This window comes from Paramormyrops kingsleyae, chromosome 16 (genome assembly GCF_048594095.1).
Source record: "Paramormyrops kingsleyae isolate MSU_618 chromosome 16, PKINGS_0.4, whole genome shotgun sequence".
NCBI classification, from domain to species: Eukaryota; Metazoa; Chordata; class Actinopteri; order Osteoglossiformes; family Mormyridae; genus Paramormyrops; species Paramormyrops kingsleyae.
The window spans coordinates 22290180-22312590 of record NC_132812.1 but is presented as its reverse complement, the minus strand read 5'-3'; the positions used below and the strand labels follow the sequence as shown (position 1 = coordinate 22312590).

General features: G+C 45.8%; 1 protein-coding gene across 4 annotated transcripts in view; it reads left to right on the top strand.

Moving 5' to 3' along the window:
* The window catches only part of LOC111858322 (polypeptide N-acetylgalactosaminyltransferase 13-like), a 33621-nt gene that overhangs the window by 9879 nt on the left and 1331 nt on the right, over window positions 1–22411 (top strand). For 2 of the 4 annotated variants that reach the window (XR_011982929.1, XR_011982930.1), the window contains exons 3-12: window positions 3301–3469; window positions 3654–3820; window positions 4616–4823; window positions 7586–7756; window positions 9703–9820; window positions 10438–10618; window positions 13051–13190; window positions 14581–14679; window positions 14794–14928; window positions 19978–21668. Coding sequence is in view for 2 of the 4 variants with exons in the window: in XM_072700355.1 (XP_072556456.1) it covers window positions 3301–3469; window positions 3654–3820; window positions 4616–4823; window positions 7586–7756; window positions 9703–9820; window positions 10438–10618; window positions 13051–13190; window positions 14581–14679; window positions 14794–14928; window positions 16193–16378 (1574 nt within the window). In the remaining 2 variants the exon portion in view is untranslated. Of the gene's footprint in view, window positions 1–3300; window positions 3470–3653; window positions 3821–4615; window positions 4824–7585; window positions 7757–9702; window positions 9821–10437; window positions 10619–13050; window positions 13191–14580; window positions 14680–14793; window positions 14929–16192; window positions 19046–19977; window positions 22339–22411 lie in introns of those variants that run through there. The other 2 variants (XM_072700356.1, XM_072700355.1) reach the window with 2 other exon arrangements.

The window sequence follows — 22411 nt, the reverse complement described above, 5'->3', positions numbered from 1 at the left end:
CAGTACAGGTTCATGATGAGCCTCAAGGTCATTACAAGCAGCAGAGGCCAGAAGGCAGGGGACACAGGGAACACGCGCGCACACACACACACACACACACACACACACACACACACACACACACACAGGTTTGTAATTATATCTTTGTGGGGACTTTCCATTCATTTGTATGGGGAGAACCCGTATCCCAATAATGACAAGCTTAACCTCTACCCAGCCATAACCTTAACCATAAATAACCGAATAAAATACAAGGCTTTTGACATTTTTCATTTCTTGATTGCAGTCACAGATTTTCATAAAATTCAGTTTCCCCTTGTAGGAATTGAAAAAAGGTCCCCACAATGTCAAAGTAACAGGTTTTTAATCACATAAACATACACACACACACACACACACACACACAGACTCACACGGCAGTTCATCCAACTGCATTGGGGAGAACATGAAAACCTTGCATACACAGACCCAGATGTGGATCCCAAACCCTGGAGGTTATGGACCTCAGTTCTAAGCCCTGTGCCTCTATGCCACCCCCCTCCTTTAAATCCAAGAGCAGCCTCTCTGGTCCCCACAGCGGCGTGCTTATCAAAAAGCCAGCCCCGCTTGTAGGACGCTGATGCATATTCCCCTCCGACGCTCTTCATGCTCCCAGTGCGTTGATGTCCGCGCCGACGCCGTGAGCACAGCCTGTCAGACACGCTTAGGGTTTACATTGAATCAGAAATGGCCTGTCTCTCTTCATCTGAGGAGCGATCCTTATCACACGGGCAGGCCAGGGCCCATTTGCAAGCCCAAATAAGACAGGCGTAGTAGCGTGTGCAAACTGGATCAGAACCAAACCCCCAATCCTGATACAGATTTACCAGCACAGGAGTTTCTATAATTCAGTTCTAATTCCGATTCACTTATCAATTTATTCACTTTTCTAATATAGAAATACATTGCTGGCTTATAATAGCTTATTGGTATGCAAATGTCTGTCCTCGTTTTGAGGCCTTTGAGTCTGATCTTTGGTTCTGTATTGCTCTGCTGGATCTGGATACAGATCCTCAATCACTTACTTAGAAGTTCTGATTAGGATTCTCAGTACGCAAAGAGTGTCTTTCTGCTCGGGGGGCATTGGAGGTACCTGGCATTCAAGCCTCAGGGAATTATGGTGGCCTGATTTGAACACACTGCTTTGGGGGAAATGAGGAATTTACAGTCTGTCAAGATGGAATGGATTAAGTACCAGATTGTCAGACACAGGATTTAAACGGCTAGATAAATATTCCTGATCTTCTGCTTTTATCCGAAGAGTTTTCTGTAGCTACTGCTGGATAAACAGAATACTTGTTGAAACACCTTTTCCTGTGGTACAGCAGCATGTCCCAGCCTTTGCTTGAGCTGGTAAAGTTAGAGGGGCAGGTCTTCGTTATTAAAAGTGTGCCCCCCCCCTACTGAGATGGATGTCATTATTGCTAGTTTAGCAAGATCTGCCTTGACAGTAGATCTGTTTTCCTTGTTGATACAATATATTGTCAAAAGTATTGGGACAGCCATAGTAATTAGGAATGGGCCCCATAAGCCTCACCCACTGCTGGCATACAGGTGTATAATGAAGCACACAGCCATGCAACCTGCAGCATCAAACAATGGGGGCAGAATGGGGGGGGGGGGGAGTCAGAGAGAAGAGGTTAGTCTGGGGGGGTTCAGAGAGAAGAGGTTAGTCAGCCCAGCACTGTCACTGGACAACACTGGACACCTTTCTAACAAGTCAGAGCTAGATAAGATTTTAACACACTCTGAGCTATTAGTTAAGTTCTCCCCGAACGAGCTTGGTGGGCCGAATGGCCCCCTCTTGTTTGTAAATTTCTTATGTCCTTAAGTCGGTTCTCCACGTGTCTGTCCTGCTGGAGCTGCCCTGGTCAACAGCAAGTGAAGTGACTGTGAAGTGCAAACATCTGGGAGCAAGTTGCAAAGTGGCAGCCAGACAAGCTCACAGACAGGGACCTGATCAACCAACATCGATACCCAACCGGAAAGGCAGCAGATCCCACCAGCAATGTCCCAGCATCTAACGTAAAGCCGGAAGAGAACCGGCTATTATAGCAACTATGGGTTAACCAGCTTCGTATTAATACCCTTTGATTCAGAGTGAGATGATGGACAGACTGGTGTCCCAATACTTTTGACCATATAGTGTGTATTTGACTTTTAATGCTGTCCGTGGCCAACAAACTTCAGTTCTCTGTACTAAGCTTGCTTTTCTTCATACAATCACTTCCAAACCATTGTTTGGTGATTATCAGTTCCAAAGAGCAGGAGGTCAGTCAGGATGTATCTCTATTTTAGAACCGATGCTCTTTTCTAACATGATGCTCAAATGTATGACTCAGAAAGGACCCAGAATGCTATTTCAAGATTCTCAACATTCACACGCCTTTTCAGCCGTCGGCCTGTAGAAGGTGATGTAGGAAAACCAGCCAAAGGGCGCGGGGGGGGAGGGGGGGGTGGTTCATGGGAATAAGACACAAAGTCATTTAGCAGACGTTTAATGCTGGAGTACGCGGGCCGCTGGTACGGTGGGGCATGTAGGCTGCACGTGTCTGTGGTACTCTGACCCAAACAGACGAGGAAGGGGACGGGGGGGTGGTCTAGGTCTCTCGGGGGCGAGGAGTCTGTCAGCCGTCCTCGTGTCGACCTCTCACGCTCCCGCCTCATTCATCAGCGGGGGCAACATTAATCGAGCCGACAGACTTGCCCCGTCCCTGCATCTCGAAAACAAGCCCCCCAGCACTAAAAAGGCCTCGCAAATGAAGTATGAAGAGCATTCTTTGGAACAAATTGATCAGACGTGCCAAAGTGACAAATGCCTTCGCCAGGCTCCCTCAGCCCGAAATTAACTCGGAATACAAATTCTTTTGGACTCATCACATCTAAAAATGATTCTGGTACTGACTGCACACCCTACAAATTTGAGTGTTTGATTGTAATAATGATATTTCACCCCTTCTGCTTCATGTAAGAATTCTCTTTTAGCAGTTTTGGCAGCTGTTACGTGGAACTCCCGTAAGATATAATTTCATATTTGTCATATAGGGCAGTCCTGTACTTCACAGGACTGAGTGTGAATATGTGGTTATTGATAACAGGTGCAAGACCAAGTAAAGATCAAGGAAAATGAGCGTCAGAAGATTTTCAGTGTTAACAACATAAAAACAGCTTGTGGAATAATCCATTCATTGGCACTTTTCATCTGGTCTGTAGGAGTGTAGCTGGATAATCCTGCGTAAACCCTCAATATTTGCATTGCAGCGGTGATGTCACGCACACAGGAGGGCCCAGGAGAGATGGGGAAGGCGGTGGTGGTCCCCAAGGAGAATCAGGAGAAGATGAAGGAGATGTTTAAAATCAACCAGTTTAACCTCATGGCCAGCGACATGATCCCCCTCAACAGGAGTCTGCCGGACGTCAGACTGGATGGGTGAGGACCACGCTGTCGCCGTCCAGCGAGTTGCCCCTGATCTGTCCTCCGAAGTTCCACTTTTGTTTCCGTGGCAACCGATGACCTCATATGACCCGGCTGCCAGCGGCGGCCCTTGCGTTTCGGTTCTGTACCGGCCGAGGTGACGTTACATGCTCACTACAAGTATTTGGGCCCCTGTCAGCTGCAAGACGAAGGTGTACCCGGATGACCTGCCCAACACCAGCGTTGTCATAGTGTTCCACAACGAGGCCTGGAGCACGCTGCTGCGGACGGTCCACAGCGCCATCAACCGCTCGCCACGCCACCTGCTGCTGGAGATCCTGCTAGTGGACGACGCCAGTGAGAGAGGTATTTCCCAGCTCCGTCTTAAAGAGGTATCTCTCCACTCAGTCCCCATTTATTGCTGAGGAACCCTTCCAGTGCGGTCTCGTCCGGTTCTGCCTAAGAAGGTGGTTGTTATCTCACTGCAACCTGGTCCTGTTTCACAAGGTACATTCTAGCTGGAACCCATTCGGGCTCTTTTAAGGGAGGGTTGGGGTTAAGGTCGCGATTCGGGCCCCACGGGGACTGGATTAGCTGTTATTGCAGGTCCTGTAAGCACCCTACACTTGATTTTTCAGCAAGGTCACGCCTAGTCCTGTCCAGGGCAGCTGCCTTACAGCAAAACCCCCAAGTGAATAAGGCGGCTAACCTTGCATCAGCCTAAGAAGGCGGCTTTGTAAATGCATGAACATGTAAAATAGCCAGTCTGACAAAAAAAAAATCAATCCGGAGAAGTGTGGGTGTGGGGGCCTGGTGGGGGGGGGGGGCAGATTGTGGGGGTATCAATTTCTCAACAACCTTCAGCTAGGGATGAGCAAAGCAGATGGACGAAATAAACATTAAGCAGTCAGAGAAATATGAGCGGGACGTGAGGGAGATTGAAATTTAGCCAGCCGACAGGTACGACTGTCACCTGCACTGCAGAGCGTGTTTATATAAAAAGGCTTTTGGTGGCTTTGATCTGATGCCAAGAGATGAAAACAGTGGTGGGGGGAGGAAGGGGGCAGTTGTTCAGGGGAGAAGGTGGAATGAATTATAAATGCAGCCATTCAGCGTGGCACAGCAAGGCCCGGGCAGAGAGATCCATTTCACTACCGGCAGACTTCCTGAAGGAGAAGCTGGACCAGCACGTACGGACCCTGGAGGTGCCGGTGCGGGTGCTACGCATGGAGAAGCGTTCCGGGCTGATTCGCGCCAGGCTGCGGGGGGCGGCGGCCGCACGGGGTCAGGTGATCACCTTCCTGGATGCCCACTGCGAGTGCACCACTGGCTGGCTGGAGCCACTGCTGGCCAGGATCAAAGAGGACAGGTGAGGTGCTTCTCCGCCCCGCGTGGACAGATGGGAGCCCATTCCTCATGGAGTGCCGAGGGAGGCAAAAGTTTATGTTGCAATTTATGGCAAGATCGTAAACCGAAGGGTACGGTTATTAGCCAACGCTTATCCAGAACGCAAAAACCAGCTGGTCTGCGCGGTTAAAGGTGTCGGACATGCCGGCTGTAATTCCGCCTCTGCGCCTCCGTCGTTCGTTATCTGTATTCCTCCCGTCCTCTTCAGCGCCTCGATCAGCTTTCGGCAGCATGACGAGTCCATCAGTAGCTTCAGACAGTGTGAGGGCAGAGAGACGTCCACTCCCGTTAACGCCTGCACTCTCCTGACATTGATTTTGTGCACTGCCCCCCCCCCCGATAATGCTCCTGTCTCTGGGATGCTGGGGACACCGTGGCTGTTTTACGGCGTCTCACGCTGATTGAGACGGAAGGTGATGGAACGAGGAGGGGAAAAAAAAAAAGACAAAAACGATCTTCTGCCATGGATGCTAATCTGACGGCTCCCTCCCTCGGGGGAGACATGCTTAACGTAGCCTGAAGCTCTCGTCTTTTGGACATGATGTAAAAGAAATTCTGCTTTCTTGTGCCGCTCACCGATGGTGATCATGGAGTCTGGAATAAACATTTTCTCCTGCTCTGTGTAATGTAGCTGCAGTAAGGCAGGTTTCATCCTGCATTGATCTTGCGTTTGTTGGTTTACCGGACACCAAAAAGATCATTTAAATATGTACACTGCTCAAAAAAATTAAAGGAACACTTTGAAAACACATCAGATCTCAATGGGAAAAAAATCATGCTGGATATCTATACTGATATGGACTAGGTAATGTGTTAGGAATGAAAGGATGCCACATTGTTTGATGGAAATGAAAATTATCAACCTACAAAGGGCTGAATTCAAAGACACCCCAAAAATCAAAGTGAAAAAATGATGCGGCAGGCTAGTCCATTCTGCCGAAATTTCATTGCAGCAACTCAAAATCATACTCAGTAGTTTGTATGGCCCCCATGTGCTTGTATGCACGCCTGATAATGTTGGGGCATCCTCCTAATGAGACAACGGATGGTGTCCTGGGGGATCTCCTCCCAGATCTGGACCAGGGCATCACTGAGCTCCTGGACAGTCTGAGGTGCAACCTGGCGCCGTCGGATGGACTGAAACATAATGTCCCAGAGGTGTTCCATTGGATTTAGGTCAGGCGAGCATGGGGGCCAGTCAACGGTATCCATTCCTTCATCCTCCAGGAACTGCCTGCATACTCTCGCCACATGAGGCCGGGCATTGTCGCGCACCAGGAGGAACCCAGGACCCACTGCACCAGCGTAGGGTCTGACAATGGGTCCATGGATTTCATCCCGATACCCAATGGCAGTCAAGGTGTTGTTGTCTAGCCAGTAGCGGTCTGTGCGTCCCTCCATGGATATGCCTCCCCTGACCATCACTGACCCACCACCAAACCGGTCATGCTGAACAATGTTACATGCAGCATAACGTTCTCCACGACTTTTTTAGACCCTTTCACATCTGACACAGTGCCAGGCAGTGAGCACAGGGTTCACTAGAGGACGTCGGGCCCTCAAGCCACCCTCATGAAGTCTGTTTCTGATTGTTTGGTCAGAGGCATTCGCACCACTGGCCTGCTGGAGGTCATTTTGTAGGGCTCTGGCAGTGCTCCTCCTGTTCCTCCTTGCACAAAGGAGCAGATACTGGTCCTGCTGATGGGTTAAGGACCTTCTATGGCCCTGTCCAGCTCTCCTAGAGTAACTGCTTGTATCCTGGAATCACCTCCATGCCCTTGAGACTGTGCTGGGAGACACAACAAACCTTCTGGTAATTGACATGTATTGATGCGCCATCCTGGAGGAGTTGGACTGTGCTGTGCAACCTCTGTAGGGTGCAGGTATCACCTCATGCTACCAGTAGTGACACTGACTGTAGCCAAATGCAAAACTAGTGAAAAAACAGTCAGAAAAGATGAGGAGGGAAAAATGTCAGTGGCCCCCACCTGTTAAACCAGACCACTCCTGTTTTGGGGGTCGTCTCATTGCTGCCCCTCTAGTGCACCTGTTGTTAATTTCATTAACACCAAAGCAGCTGAAACTGATTAACAACCCCCTCTGCTACTGACCACGTCAATATCACAGAAGTTTAATTGACTTGATGCTATACTCTGATTAGAAAGTGTTCCTTTAATTTTTTTGAGCAGTGTACTTTGCAAATGGAACAAGCCCTAAATAAAATAAAATAAAATAAAATGAAGAAATTTACCATGCATGTATGGTCTGACCTAATGACTTTTAATCTTCTGCATTACTAGCAATTTAGTGTAAGTGTCTGCTCCGTTAGTGCATATAAAGCGGAGGAGCTTTATATGCACTAACGGAGCAGACATTGTATGAAGGCTCCCGAATTATAAAGAATCCTCTATTAAACTGTGTAAAAAAAGATTTAATAATGAAATATATCAAATACAAAAATTAAAAACATCTAACCGTATGACTCTCTGCCTGATTCTCATACTGAGTAATATACCTGCATCACATGACTTATGTTCCATTACAAATCAAAAATTTTATTCTAACGAAGTAATAACTCGTGCAACAAATAACTTTTTCAAATTTAGATACATTTACATTTAGGTTTAGAGTTTGAATGCAGTGTTTTCTTTTTGTTGCCGGAAATAGCAGTTTGTTAAAGCCGCCTTCACGACAGTGGTCGTCTTGTGGCCCTCGTTGTCGCAGGACGGCGGTGGTGTGTCCCATCATCGACGTCATCAGCGACGACACGTTTGAGTACATGGCGGGATCCGACATGACCTATGGCGGCTTCAACTGGAAGCTGAACTTCAGATGGTACCCCGTACCTCAGAGGGAGATGGACCGGAGGAAAGGGGATCGGACGCTTCCTGTCAGGCAAGGGGGCGACTGGGATGCGTGTTCCGGGGCGCAAAAAAGCAAGAGGATGGTCCAGACTGAGGCTTATCGGAGGGCATTTAGATGAAATAATATATAACGTTCAAAGAATTGCCTTTATTGTAAGAAAACAAAGCTTCTGCACCTACAGCAGGCAGGATTATTGCACTCAAACACTACTTGTTTAATATAATGGGAACCAATAAAATAATCAATAAGAGACGGGATATTCCAGCCTGATTTACTGTGGACAAATAATCCAGCCCATTGTGGGTTTTAAAGCCACATGTCCTCAAGCACGACCATCTGACAAACCACAGACCCTTTTCCTATGGGGCTGCGTTGAAGCTATTTGATGTCAATGGTCTTGTGAAGGGTTTCAGGCTGACTGGAGGAGTGACTGAAGGCCTAAGAAGTCGCCAGAAGTTTGCATGGTTCAAACACAAGGAATAAACCACAGTCATTATACTTAGTGCTGAGTAAAGTGCTTAACTTGGCTTCTTGATTTAATACCCAGCTAAATAAAGGGTAATGCTGGGTTCTAAATAGGTAGTGATGTTGAATGTGGCTGCTGTAGTCTGAAATAAGCACAGGATTATCTCCTCATCTGCTGAAGAAACTGCGCTGTAAATGTGTCTGCGATGCAGTCAGATGTCCCTGTTCGCCAGAGACTGCATTTGTTTCAGTCTCATTGTTGCAGGCATCTGTCTGATGCATTTGCTGTCGTTTTAATGTTCTAATTTCGGGAGACGAAAACAAACAAGTGAGACATCAGCACAACTGACATTGCTAATGCTGGCATCTTTGGAGCCATAAGACGTACGGCCAGTAACTCAGCACGGGCGTCTTGGGAGCTCTTTGTCATGAATTCGGAGAACGGAGGAGATGGATTGTGTTAAATGAATGGCTTAGCAATCAAACTGGGTTTATAAAGAGGCAGTAAGGGGTGGTTGCGGTCCACATTCTAAGAGTCTTTGCCCTTGTCTGTAATCGCTGTTAGCCAGTGTGAAATATCTCGATGGCAGATCCATGGCTTATGGGGGTTAGAAGGTGAACCGTTTTGGGATGAGGTGAATCGAGTGACATACAAAACAACTGCTTTGCTGTCTAACCTAAACCTAGCAAATGTCTCAGAATTAAACACTTTAGCTTGAACCCAAAACTTTCCTGCTAAAAAAACTTGCAAAATACCAGCTTATTCTGGTAGCTGTTTTTACCTAACATGATCTTTGTAAGTCATGTCCCAGCTCCTGCTGCTCTTTGATGGTTTTGCTGGGTGGGTCACCAGTTGGTTATCCTGGTGTGGCCAGCCTATCAAGCTGGGCATGCTGGTATAAAAAGCTAAACCAGCTAGAATACCCACTATAAGCTGGTATGACCAGCTAAACCATCAAACCATCACGTGAAAACATGCCATAAACTAGTCACCTATCATAAATTGGTTTAAGCTGGTCACGCTGGTTTTTCCAGCAGGGTTCCCACAGTGGAAAGTGTGATTGTCATTGTAGGCCTTTGTCCTACCCGGTAAACTTGAATCACACAGAATTTCACCCATGAAATGAGGCTCGTCAGAGGGCAGAACAAAAATTATTGGTTCAGAAAGATAACCAATCAGATTGTAGAGGAGGTGGGTCCAAGCGACTAAGGAAGCGGGACCACAATATCTGATAAGTTGGTCCCATCTCCTCTACAATTTGATTGGTTCAGAGAGATAGCCAATTATTTTTGTGTTCTGCCCTCAGAATGTTTTAGTGTAAGTAAAACTCCCATGAGCTGAAATGAGGACCCACAACAGTTAAGGAACCTAAACCCTGGGTTGTGAACTTTTTGTTGGAAATTTCTGTTCCTTCAGCCATGAACTTATTGATCTGAAGTGCTTCTGGTTCTTGTATTTTCCTTCGTTATGAAGTGTTGTGACATTTTTCATGCGTCGTTTCCTCCTGCAGGACCCCGACTATGGCGGGGGGGCTGTTCTCTATTGACAGATCGTACTTCGAAGAGATCGGGACGTATGACCCAGGAATGGATATCTGGGGGGGAGAGAACTTAGAAATATCTTTCAGGGTAAATCTGAAACCTCTGTGATTTCTGTAAAACACAACCCAGCTGCTTTTGCCTTTGATGAAATGCAGCAGAATGTTAAGCTTTCAGTGACTGCAGTACCTACGTTCCTGTCATAGGTGAACCCCAACCATTCTCACATTTATGTTTCATCTCCAATGCTCGCGATTAAAATAAGGGCTACATCAGTAATTAATTAGTTATATTTTATGTGTCAGTGGTGGATAGAAATATCTGGAATGGATGGATGTTTCTAAGGAGAGATTGAAGAAATGCTAGTCTAGTTAAGTAGTTGGAGATGTTATGGACTGCAGTTACATATTATGTAAAAGTCCTTTCAGCTAATCATGCAGTGTTGCCCAGTCCAGTCCTCGGTGATCCCCAGACAGTCCAAGTTTTTGCTCCAGTAGGGAGATGGGAAGAAGCATAAATGTGGACTGGAAGTCTGGAAGTGACCTTAGAGGGAGCAAAAACATGAACTGACTGTGGGTCCCCAAGGACTGGATTGCGAAACACTGGGGTAATGCATAAATACGAATGATTAATCAGTATTAAAGATGAGGGCATCAGGGAAGTCCACAGCAGCTTGGACAGCATCTCTCACTACAGCTGTCCTGCAGATCTGGCAGTGCGGGGGCTCGCTGGAGATCATCACATGTTCACACGTGGGTCACGTGTTTCGCAAAGCCACTCCGTACAGCTTTCCTGGGGGCACAGGCCAGGTCATCAACAAGAACAACCGGCGTCTGGCTGAGGTCTGGATGGATGACTTCAAGGACTTCTTCTATGTCATCTCCCCAGGTAGCGCCACCTGCTGCACCTGCTGGTTGTTCCATGCTGTAGCATGTCAAAATTTGTAGCATATTTGTTTATATAATATTTTTACCCACCCTGCGTTCTACTTTACTGTATATAATTTGTCATATTGCTTAATTTGTCACCACACAAGCCAGTTCCAAAATTAATTAACCTCTTTTGAGTACACTTGACTCTATAAAAAGATAACTGCAGATTGACTTAGTTTTGAACTTAGATCTCTGAGAAAAATGTCGTCTTAAGTCTTAAATACACTTTATTACTCTGTGTGCATCTGCTGAATCTTTAATAGGAACGTCTCGCTGACTTGGCTCACTGATATCCGCTTACTGATAATGAGTCGTGACTTCAGTCCCATTGAATCCATCTTGCAGTATTTTGAGTGTGTCACTGAAAGCAACTTTTTTTTCCCCACCCAAGTTCACTCCGCCCCCAGTGACCTAACAAAGAATGTCATCTCATGGCTGTGGAGGTTCTGCATTTTGTTACAGTTAAACTTTCCCTGCCGGATGACACGCCGGTTCCCTGTTGTTAGGTGTCTTCTTCGGATCTGGTAATGATGCTAGGACCTCGCTTTGCCTGTGTCAACCTCGACGTTGTTGTCCTTTGGAAAGTTTGCTAGCAGCGTTGCTGTCGGGGGAAATGTAGGTGACGTCAACAGATGCTCTAGGTGGGTGAGCTTAGCTACGTGGTTCTCAGGCTCTGCACCAAGCTGGGCCTTGCGTCTCATCGTTTGCACACGTGGCTGTCTGTAATGAACTAATGAGTCTCCAATGATGTACAGAGCATTCACAGTTGCTCTCCAGAAATGTTTTTTTCCCAGATTATTTTTCAGTAATTTAGAGGAAACTGTACTCATTTTTGTTTTTGCACTATATGTACATAATATCTCCTGTGCAGAGGAGGGTGGTTTTGGGTTGTCTGGGCTAATGCTGCCCATGGGATGTTTCGAATAGAATGAGTCAGGAAGTTGCAGGGGTCTGTGTGAGCTGTGAGTGGCCAGTTTGAGTGCCAGACACCCACTCATTGGCTACTGTGGCTCATGTATATTTTGACGGGGTTTCACAGAATCTCTGATTGGCTACTGTGGCTCATGTATATTTTGACAGGGTTTCACAGAATCTCTGATTGGCTACTGTGGCTCATGTATATTTTTACTGGGTTTCATGGAACCTCTGATTAGCTACTATGACTCATGGATATTTTGACTGGGTTTCACAGAACCTCTTTGTTCCTTTTCAGCCTGCCTAATAATGCCGGCTTGACCTTGGTGGGGTTTCTTATTTGCTACGGTGCTTCTTGAGTAAATATCCCCCCAGGGGAGACCAGCCTGTGTCTGTTTGTTTATTAACTAGGGGTGAGGAAAGTTCATGCTTCTTGGAGCAACATCCAGTGGCAGGATATTTTCAGGGTGAACAAAGACCTGTCCTAAATCTCAGTCAAGGTGACTGACAGAAGTGCTGGAACATGCTTAGGAATGACAGATTATAGTCACACCCCTTTATTCAGACACATTTACATACATTATACAAAAAAAAAAGATTTAAGTAGAAAATTAATAAAATCTTTTATACAGATATTGTTTCATTTATAGAGATATTTTACTTTGTTCATTATTAAAATATCCACCATATGGTGTGATGATTAATCATTTCTGAGCAATTCCTGGAAGAAGTAGGTCTTGCTTAAACATAAGATGTATGGAATTCCTGTCATATAGTTTTGATTTAGAGATTTTAATTATAAGTGGAATACATTTTTCAAATGTATATACAAATTTTATAGGTCCATTTTTTTTTGTTCTGGCCTGAGACTGGCTGGAAGCAAGAATGTAAGTGGCAAGGGTTCCCCCTGCTGTGCATTTCTAGTATTGCAATTAGGACACCTTCGTTTTGTTGGCAGGAAATGTTACGGATCTATCGGTTGTTTAGCCCTCTGATAGAAAATGCTGGAGATTTAATCTGTTGCAGAGGGTGAGGAGGGGTTGCTGTTCAACAGTGAATTCCTGTTAGTGTTTTCGCTGCAGAAATGTCTCTTAAAGAGGAGGAGACTTTGAGTATTATTTGTCGCTGAAATATTCTTGTTTACTCATAACCTGAATTTAGCTGATTTATGAGGTGGTAAAATTTAACCTGAGTCACTAAATATGCCTGCATACTGGATAAGAACTGTGAGTTGCTTTGAACTGGCTACATGATGCTCTGTTTCGTATAGTCGTCCTGTCCTCTCTTTGGATCATCTATGCAGCTTTATTTGTATTTTAAAGGGGCACAATCAGAAGAAGGTCCTTGTCTGTCCTCAGAGTGATGTCGCTGTTTCTGCATAATCATTTAGTACTTTTACTGTAGTGAAATTAAATGGCCGTCGGGGGGCACTGTTTTGTGAGCAATCTTTTCATAAAGGTGTCGTCCACGCAGGTGTGGCACGGGTGGACTATGGGGACGTCTCCTCCCGCAAGGCCCTCCGGGAGGCGCTGCAGTGCAAGCCCTTTTCCTGGTACCTGGAGAACATCTACCCAGACTCCCAGATCCCCAGGAGATACTTTTCGCTTGGTGAAGTACGGATTCGATTGGCTGCCGTGTGCTGGGCTCCATTGCAGTTTGACATACTAACTATTCGATACTTAAAAGTCAAATACAACATGTGCTATTATCCTCATATAATATCATATAAAAAATTGTAAAAATCAGCACTTCTGGCAGAAGGTTTCACTGCGAGACAGGCTGCTTCCAGGCTCAATGTTTCTAAGACAGCAGTACACAGGAACAAGGTGAAGCAGGAGACACTGGGAATGACCAAAAACCAGGCAGGTAGAGAGCCGAAGCAACTTTCTAATGGCAGAGATGACCGTTACCTTATCCAACAGTTTCTCGTGAATCGGAGGATGACATAAAGTGACCTTCAAAAGGAATGGGAAGCATTAAGTGCAGGTGTGAAGTGCACTGCTAGGACAGTATGTATCAGGCTCTTAGAAACAGGACTGAAGTCCTGTCATTTTTTCCAGAGCTGTTTACATATTTATATTTACTGTGTTACACATTGTACAACATGCAGCGTCATACATCTGATGTTCATATAGGAGCAGGGCTGCTTTAATGCATGGCTTTTCACAGGCGGAAGCATCGATGAACAGTGGTCTGAAATAGGGCCCCCCATGGAAAGCCGCCACTGTGGGGGGCCGCTAACAACTGAAATAGCCCAGGGGCCCGAGACCGTGTCAGCTTGCCTCTGTATGGGACTTTCACATGAAAGATGCGACGCTCGCGTAATTGTGGTGTATATGAATATTAATGAGAATGACAAGTATAACTCTCATATGCGGCAGCCACATGTACATCGGACAGCCAAGGAACTATCATCTGTACAAATAGGCAAAAACGCTGAGCTATAACTCGCGTACATCTCGCCGGGTACAAATATCTGTTAAGTGGCAAAACAGAGTGAAGCTGGTGAGTGGATAATCTGATATAAGGTATAGCTGGGACCAGGCTTAGGATGGTGACAGGCGACATTGCACTGCACTGACGGTTTCGGAGTATAACGGAGCAGTAATGAGGCGGCTGCAGAGCAGCAGAGGGGATCTGACTGGATGATTGACTGGATGATTGACAGCGGAGGCACCTATGGCAGGGAAGCCCTCTCTGTGTAGCAGGCTGCTTCACTGCAGAAATGCACATTAAGATGCTGTCCAAGGGTCCAACAAAGCGACGTGAGCAAGCGACCGCTGTGCCCACCACACCCATCCCCATGTCCGACACGTGGGCCGCTGAACATCCGTACGCTTGCAATTCGAAATTGTATCTTATAACTTATACAACCTCGAAAAGAAAAGAAAAATGCTCCCATTTGTAACAGTTAAATGAAAAGCACAATGAACGTATCAAACTCTGTAGCGATGATCCCAGGACTTCATCTCACTCTTAACTCCGTTCATCTGACGTTCCCAGATTCGGAATGTCGAGACGAACCAGTGCGTGGACAACATGGGGAGGAAAGAAAACGAGAAGGTGGGCTTCTTCAACTGCCACGGCATGGGGGGCAACCAGGTGAGGCAAGGGGGGGGGGGGGGCAGGGTCTCCCCATGGCTTTGTTCTTCCCCTAGATGTGGATGCTGGGATCAAGGCGTCTGACAGAGGTGTCCATTCTCTGAACCTTTGCAGGTGTTTTCCTACACGGCGGACAAGGAGATCCGCACAGATGACCTGTGCCTGGACGTGTCCCGCCTCAATGGGCCCGTCGTGATGCTCAAATGCCACCTCATGAAGGGGAACCAGATGTTCGAGTATGATGCGGAGGTAGGAACATCAGTCTCACTGGAGGGGTCTCATTCCACTCCTGAGAGCTCAGAAGGGGAGTGTATCACGTCCACCCCAGACGATCTGCTAACAAGGGAGTTCGGGTCTGGATGGGATAAAAGCCACCTCAGACCCACCCAGTCATACCGGTCTAATTTTTCACAAGATTCGGAGCCTCATGTCTGCGAAGGGAACATCCTCACAGATTCATGAGTTCATTATCTGCTGCTGTATTTTCAGTAACTTAAAACAGAAACATAATAAACTGCGATCCTGGTCACCAGCAGACTGACCATCAAATGGCATCGCTGCCATAGTCGTTAAAATGGGAATGTGGTGGGAACAGAAGGGTTTCGACCACTAGATGGGGCTGTTGGAGGACTTCAGTTTATCCAGATGAGGCATAATAATTATTTGCTCCACAGACAATATGGGTTTGTCAGCATGTAAAGGAAATGGTCTTATTGTTCTATATATGGTTTAGAATAATTATCATGGAATCAATAGTCATACACCAAAGTGCATCAGATGAGCAAGACTATTCATCATTTATCAACTTTAAGCAAAAATTGCTTTGTGTTTTTTTTGTGTCTTTATATAAAGTATGTGGGCAGGTGGGAATATGACTTCAGGGTAAGTGTCATTGTTTGCTGTTTGAAATTGTGTAGCCTGCATTTCAGTTAGCCTCAGTGGGACCTGGTTTGTCTTTAGCAGAGGTAGAGATTTCAAGTCCAGACAGTACAAGTCCAGACCAAGATTTTGTTTCAACCCACCAGTTGAGTAGTTGAAATCTCCACCTCTGGGGTTTAGCAGTGTGTCGATTGTTCATTAGACTCTTCCATCTCATTGATAAGGATTGGCAAAGAGAATAAATTAGTCCTTTAAGTATAAAAAACGTATAAAAGTGGTTAAATATTGTACACTTAATGGCAGTAGATATATTTCAAGGTTCTCTCTGTGTAAATGAGACTTTATGTTTTATGGTTCCAAGTTGCTCTACAGAGAATATAAGTGCAGTGATGTAGTGCAGTGCTGCAGTGAGACCTCCTGGTCACAGTTCCTTAATCGTTTAGCATTAAGACGTCTTAGCATCGCAACATTTATCACGACTGCAGGGAGGAAGTCATTAATAGCATCTCCTGCTATTAATGATCACTACAAACCCAGCTCATCTGACCCCAGTTCGTGTCCCTTCTTTGATGCTGTGCTGGGGGGGGGATACACACCATCTCACTGGCTTGTCTCCTCGTGTCTGCGGACCCAGAAGGGCACATTCCTTCACGTCATTACCCAGTCCTGCCTGACCATTGGCAGGCTGCAGGACGGCAGCTATGGTCCCACCGTGGAGTACTGCGATGACAGCCCCCTGCAGAGCTGGCTCCTACGCAACTCCACACCGCAGGAAGTCTTTAGGAGGCTCTATTACAGCCCCACAGACTATTTCCTGTAGCTCTGCAGGTCAGTACCACAGCATATAATCTGGTAGTTTAGTCACTAGCTGTTGCCACTAGCAGAGGGACCATTCCAGAAAGCATTCATCAATTCTAATCCAAATCAGGAAATGGAACTGGAGTTGGGATTGGAAAAAAAACTATGTGGAACAGATTTGGAATTGAATTCGAATTTCGGGGGGATTTAAATTTCAACTCCAGTTCCATTTCCTGATCTGTATTGGAATTGATGAATGCATTCCGTCCCCTAACCCGGTCCTTAGCTGCATAATCTGCTACGCTGTAGCCGAGCTATTAGAGCTTCCCCACCAACTTAGTTTCTGCTTTGAATGGTCTTTGTTTCCATTTTTTGAGGAATTCTTTGTGGTTCTTGTGTATTTAAAAAGCACAAAATGCCTGATAGATCTCAGCTCTCCCATGAGGCTGCAGCAGTGGTGTGCTGAGATGTTTAGTACTCGTTGCTGGTGACCTTTCGGCAACAGAAACCAGGCACGCCGACATGTCTAACAATAACGGGCCCCGCCACGCCAGTCGGGGCCGTGTCTGCACGCCGCTCGCCAGACCTTTATGTAGCCTCCGCAACAAATTAGATTGCACTTGACATTTATTTTTCCTGTTGAAGTGGTTCATTCGGACTTCACCAGCTCATCCCTGCGGTTTTTAGCACGCTTGAGGCCCAAAGAGACGGGCTATTTTTAGGGGCCAGATTTGGGAGACGGACCTCTGAAGCATGCCATCACACCGGCACGTCCTGGAGGAAAGTGGAACCGTGGGACCGTGTTGCATGTGATTTTCAGAATGGCCTCTGTCACTCATGTTTATGCCCCGCCCCCCCGCATCCGTTTGCTGACATGAACTCGCCCGCAAACTGGCCCATTAGGAATCAGCAGCCCATCCATCCTTCACTAGTGCCTGGACGTGCCTCTCTGTGTGCCAGGTCCATACTCCCCCCATTTATCCTGACCTGTCAGGATCGGGCCCTGCCCTGCCCCCTTCATTGTGTTATTTCTCAGTTTGGCCAGCAGGTGTCACTGGCTATGCCGTTTTGTGTTAGTTCACGTCATATACATTTCTTTGTATTTTCTGTGCTGCTTATATATTTCTGTATTTCCGTCATAGTTCCTTGTTTTTGCTCCCCGTGTTTCCCTTTTTGTAGTATATCTGTTACCTTTATTTTAGTCTCTCCTGCCGTTTGATCCTTTGTGCGTTGATTATCCTCACTTGTGCTCCTGTGTTATTAGTGCTCGTTAAATGCCCACACCTGTCTCTTATTTAGCCTCGTTGTTATTGTTCATTGAGTGCCTGCCCCATTACTCTTCTCAGCCAGTCAGTCATTGTGTTTAGTTGCATTTCTTTGTTCTTTTGTTTGCTCCTGCTTTTGCTGTATTTGTTACCTGATGGTGTAGTTTGTTCCTTTGCTGCTCCCTTCTTCAATTCATTGTTTTCTACCTGCCTGTCTGTGTTTTAGAACCATCGTCGTTCCTTTTGTTTCTTGTTTCGTTTTGCTTTACTTTAAGTCCCTTGTTTTGTTTGAGCCTCAGCATGGATCGTCCCTCCGTGTTCTCCATGCCTGTCCATAACGCCGACCTGTGTCTGGTCCTCCTTTCATGCTGTCATCCCCAAACCTCCTTGTCCATTTAGCAGTTGCCATGTCGAGTTTCAAGCCTTTCCGTTTCTCTCCCCCCCCCCCACCCACCTGGCTTAGCCATCTGTACATCCGCAGTCCTGAAACCTGTGCTTGAGTGCCTCACTAAACTCGTGTCGTCTTCTTGATGGTTTCAGGTTATAAAACACAGAAGTCAGTCCTCCATTTTTAATGTAACATTTTGAGGCAGATGTTTGCAAATATTGCATAATATACATATCATATCGTATAAATGCTGTACCTTGGTATGGGGGCAGAGTGGATGAACTGAGGATAAACAGTGAGGTCATCTGCTTTTAATGAAGAGGCTACAATCGCCCCCCTCCTCCCCCCAACACTCCCCGAGACAAACACCCGATTAGCCTCTCACTGGGACGGTGAAGCATTGGTGATGGCGACTGTGTCCAGGAGCAGCAAAGCGGTAATGAGAGAAGAACAGGGGGCCCAGAAAATTTTGAACATTTTCATTAAATGTGAATTGAGTTTCCTTCTGGCATGTTTTTGTGTAGCAGGGGTCTCAGCCGAAATGAATTAGGCTGTTACAGCAAGGTCAGAAATGGGACAGCCATTGCTGACTGACAGAGCTCCTAGCCTGGGTAAGCTGCCCCATGTGAAGTCCTGCTTCATCGTACACTATAAACTGTTTGTCTTTATTCAAAATTCATCTACAATTCATTTAGCCAACAGACATAAACTGATTTGTAGTAAACAGCCTTTGAAAATGAAGGCATCCATTATCAATTACATTATTTTCATTGAGCATTTCTGTCCTTTAGTGATCCAGGGTGTAAGTCAAGGCTGGTCTATTTACTCCGAAAGCTATTCTCAGATAGTCTCTGTGTTAGTTGTCTACAATCCCCAATTCCTGTTCTCTGATAGTCTGCGTGTCAGTTGTCTACAATCTCTGATTCTTGTTCTCAGCAGTTGTCCATGTAACCTGATTCCTGTTCCTTTTTAAACAGGGATGTGTTGTTTCTAGAAAGCAAATATGCTTGTTACACTTTGGCATGAATAACCCCCCCCCCCCCCCCCCCCCCCTTTAAATGGATGTTGCCCATCTGCAAACGGAGAGAAATCATTTCATCCAGCAGTGCTGCTGTTGTCCATCTGCTTCTCACCCTGGAGCAGGACCAGTAATATACACCTTCAGGACTATTAAGAGGAAAATGGATACCAAGTACAGTATTTAGTATTTTAATCCCCTTCCTCACATGGGCAATATTTATTATGCTCTGTTAATTAATACAAACAAGCTTGCACTGTGAAATAAGATCCCTTTACTTGAGGGTAATTATGCTCATTATCTGCATTGTCATGAAAGCTCTGATTCACAAGGGCGCGGCAGCCTGAGCGAATCGGAAGCCCTGCAGGGGTCCAGGGCTGCGGAGCGACCCAGAGTTTGCATTGGAAGGGGGGAAATGGCACCGCTTTAACCGTCCTGTCGTTTGTCATTTTGTCGCCATGTTCCTGTGCCGGAAACGAGGCCCATCGTCTCTGCCGTGGTGGTTCTGAGCTCACCCTTGGCAAGGGCACCAGCACTATGGCGGGAAAACTGTCCATTAATGTGAGAACGAACCAAGAAGCTCCCACTCGATGTCAGAAAGAGGGTCCGGGGAAGAGTTCTTGTGTGGCTCTGTTGCTTGTAGTAGTATTCAAGCAGCTGTAAATAAATAAGGGTCCAGTAATTGACCCATCCTGTTAATTTGGCCCATAGTTTGATAATCACTGCTCTAATGTACTTAACCTTGCATGGCCCAACAAACATCAACATAAAAAGCGTCTGGAAAGTGTTAAAGGTCAGTGTGTGCTCAGGTGCCTGCATCGGAGCTCTTTGCCATTGATTCCGTCGCTGTCGTATTTGGTTTCTGAATGGAGAAGAAGAACAGATCCAGGATGAATGGCTACTTGTAAATGACCTCCTTAACCCATGCGTCTTTCTGTCCGGCCCCGCAGAGGATGACTCTGCTGCACGTCAACAGCAACCAGTGCTTGGACATGCCGTCGGAAGAGGACAAGATGGCTCCCACAGTGCGGGACTGCACAGGGAGCCGCTCACAGCAGTGGCTTCTGAGGAACATGACCCTGATTGGCTGACTTCATCTGAGTGTCTCTGTCAGCCTCCAATCAGGCTCTCTGCTTCTGTAATACCCATGGCTGGCCCACTTCACCACTGTTTCTGTCTGGCGTGCAGAACATCCCCTTCCTGCTCTTTCCTTCTCCACTGCACTCTCCACTGTATTCCTCTCCACTCCATCTTCTGTAGTGTGTGCACATTGTCCAACTCTGACTGTCTCTGATATGTCTACATTGTCGATAACTTGTCCAGTACTGTCTTCACTGTGTGTACATTGCCTAGATTGACTTCCTGTATGTCTTCCTTCACCCTCTCTATACGTGATGTATAGACAGGTCATTCAGAATCTGCTTCCCCTGGCTTGCAGTGCAATTAAAGGTTTTCCTGAGAGATGGCTGATTGACCGGGAGTTCCACCATTTTCCCTCCTCCTTCCACTTTTCCCATTACTGAGGACAGTCCTGCTCTCTGTGAGAGCTTCCCTACTTTTGAGGAGTTATGTGACTCTGCCGCTGACACCAGGAGTCATGCATGTCTGTCGGACTGTCTGTTTACCTAGCAGTAGTACTGTGAGGAAGCAGCTTAACTGGATTGGTTCATTTTTCGTAGAAGGCATGATGTTTCCGGTAAACATCTCAGAGAGTTACTGCACAAATTGTCAAACTTGCCTATAACACAACGTATCTTACCCAACCAGTAATCCTCTCCGAGTAAAACCAAGTCATTTACTGTTTTCCTTCAATTTGTTTATCAACAGATGTTTATCCAAAGGAACTTGCATGACATACAGTTTGAACTATTTACCAAGATATAGTTCATGTCTCTTCCAAGCAATTTGTTTTACTGTTGTCAAAGGTACCCCAGAAGGGCACCTCCGTCTGCATGGGGCTGTTTTTCTTCATGTCTGACATTCTTGGCCCCCAAGCTGCATATACTCTCACTTTATTCTTAAATGCCATTTTGTGGGTATCTCGGGGGCCATTTTCACATGTTTGGGTATTTTCCTTGTACTTCCTGTTCTACCCTTTTGTTTACTTCCTGTGTCCAATTTAGAAATGCTGGATAACAAAGGACTAACCAAGCTGCGCTTTTTTTTTAAATTGAAGAAAGCATGTAAACTATGGTATCGAGTAAAGCATACTTCATATATACTGTGATTGCCCTTGCGTTAAAAACTTAAGTAAATAGTTAATGCTACCAAGCAAAGTCAAAATGTTGCATTTTCAGCATTAGCATTATGGTTGCAAGGTTGAGACATTATTAAACAACTGTGTTATCTAAAATAGGTTTGCTGCAAGTGTCAAAGTGCATTGGTGGGTAACACTGTGGCCTGAGCTTTCCAGGCCTCCGTTTCTGTTCCCTGTATAGGTATGGAGTTTGTCCCTGTTTGCATGGGTCTACTCCTGCCATCCAAAGACATGTGACTGAGGTGAACAGGTGTCTCAGAATTGCCTGTAGAGAGTGTCTGAGCATGTGCCCCGCGGTGGACCTGCATCCTGTCCAAGGCGTGCCCTACATCATGCCCTCTCCTTCCTGGGCTTGTCTTCAGGCGTGCTGTGACCCTTCATTGGGTAAGCGTCCACCTTCCAGTCTGTTCTCCAGTACAGGGCTGCCGGACTTTAGGCAATTATAGGAAATGCGTGCATGGTTCATGCATGGGCGATTCTATACAACGGAGTGTGGAAATGCTAAAATCAATTTAGCGTACTTTATTGATTTCCCTAGCATTTCTTACAACCAATAATAATTTTACTCAATGAAAGGTTATAGAGCTATTGCCCCATGTTTAAGAGGCTTGTTATATAAGGAAAAATGTAAATGATATGTTTTGGTATTTTTGTTAGATGTGTTAGATTATTATTTTTGTATTAGAGGTTATCGGTACGGAAACCCCTTCTGAGTTTTAAGTAGAAGATTCTGAAGAATATCAGTAGGGACCTGATGTCAGAATCCAGTGTTACTGAATGAAGTCACTGGAGATTTTCCATTCTGTAAAAGTACAATGGCTTTATGATTTATAGCGGAACCGTCATGTGCAGTGAGTGCAGTTCATTCAGCTCCCATGTACGTAACGTATTGGTACAAAATTTTAATAAAGAGGTTTGAAAATGTGTGCAATTTAAGAATAGCTGGTTTGGGATGTATATGTGTTCTAACTGTTGTTCTGAAAGTGTTGTGTAACATATCTGTGACTTATTTGTATATTTTTTAAAATACAATAAAATGAGAATTTGCGTAAAACAGTCGCACATATTATTTTTGGATGATTAAAAAATATTATTAGCTTTACAAAGGTGACCGATGTTCTCATGGT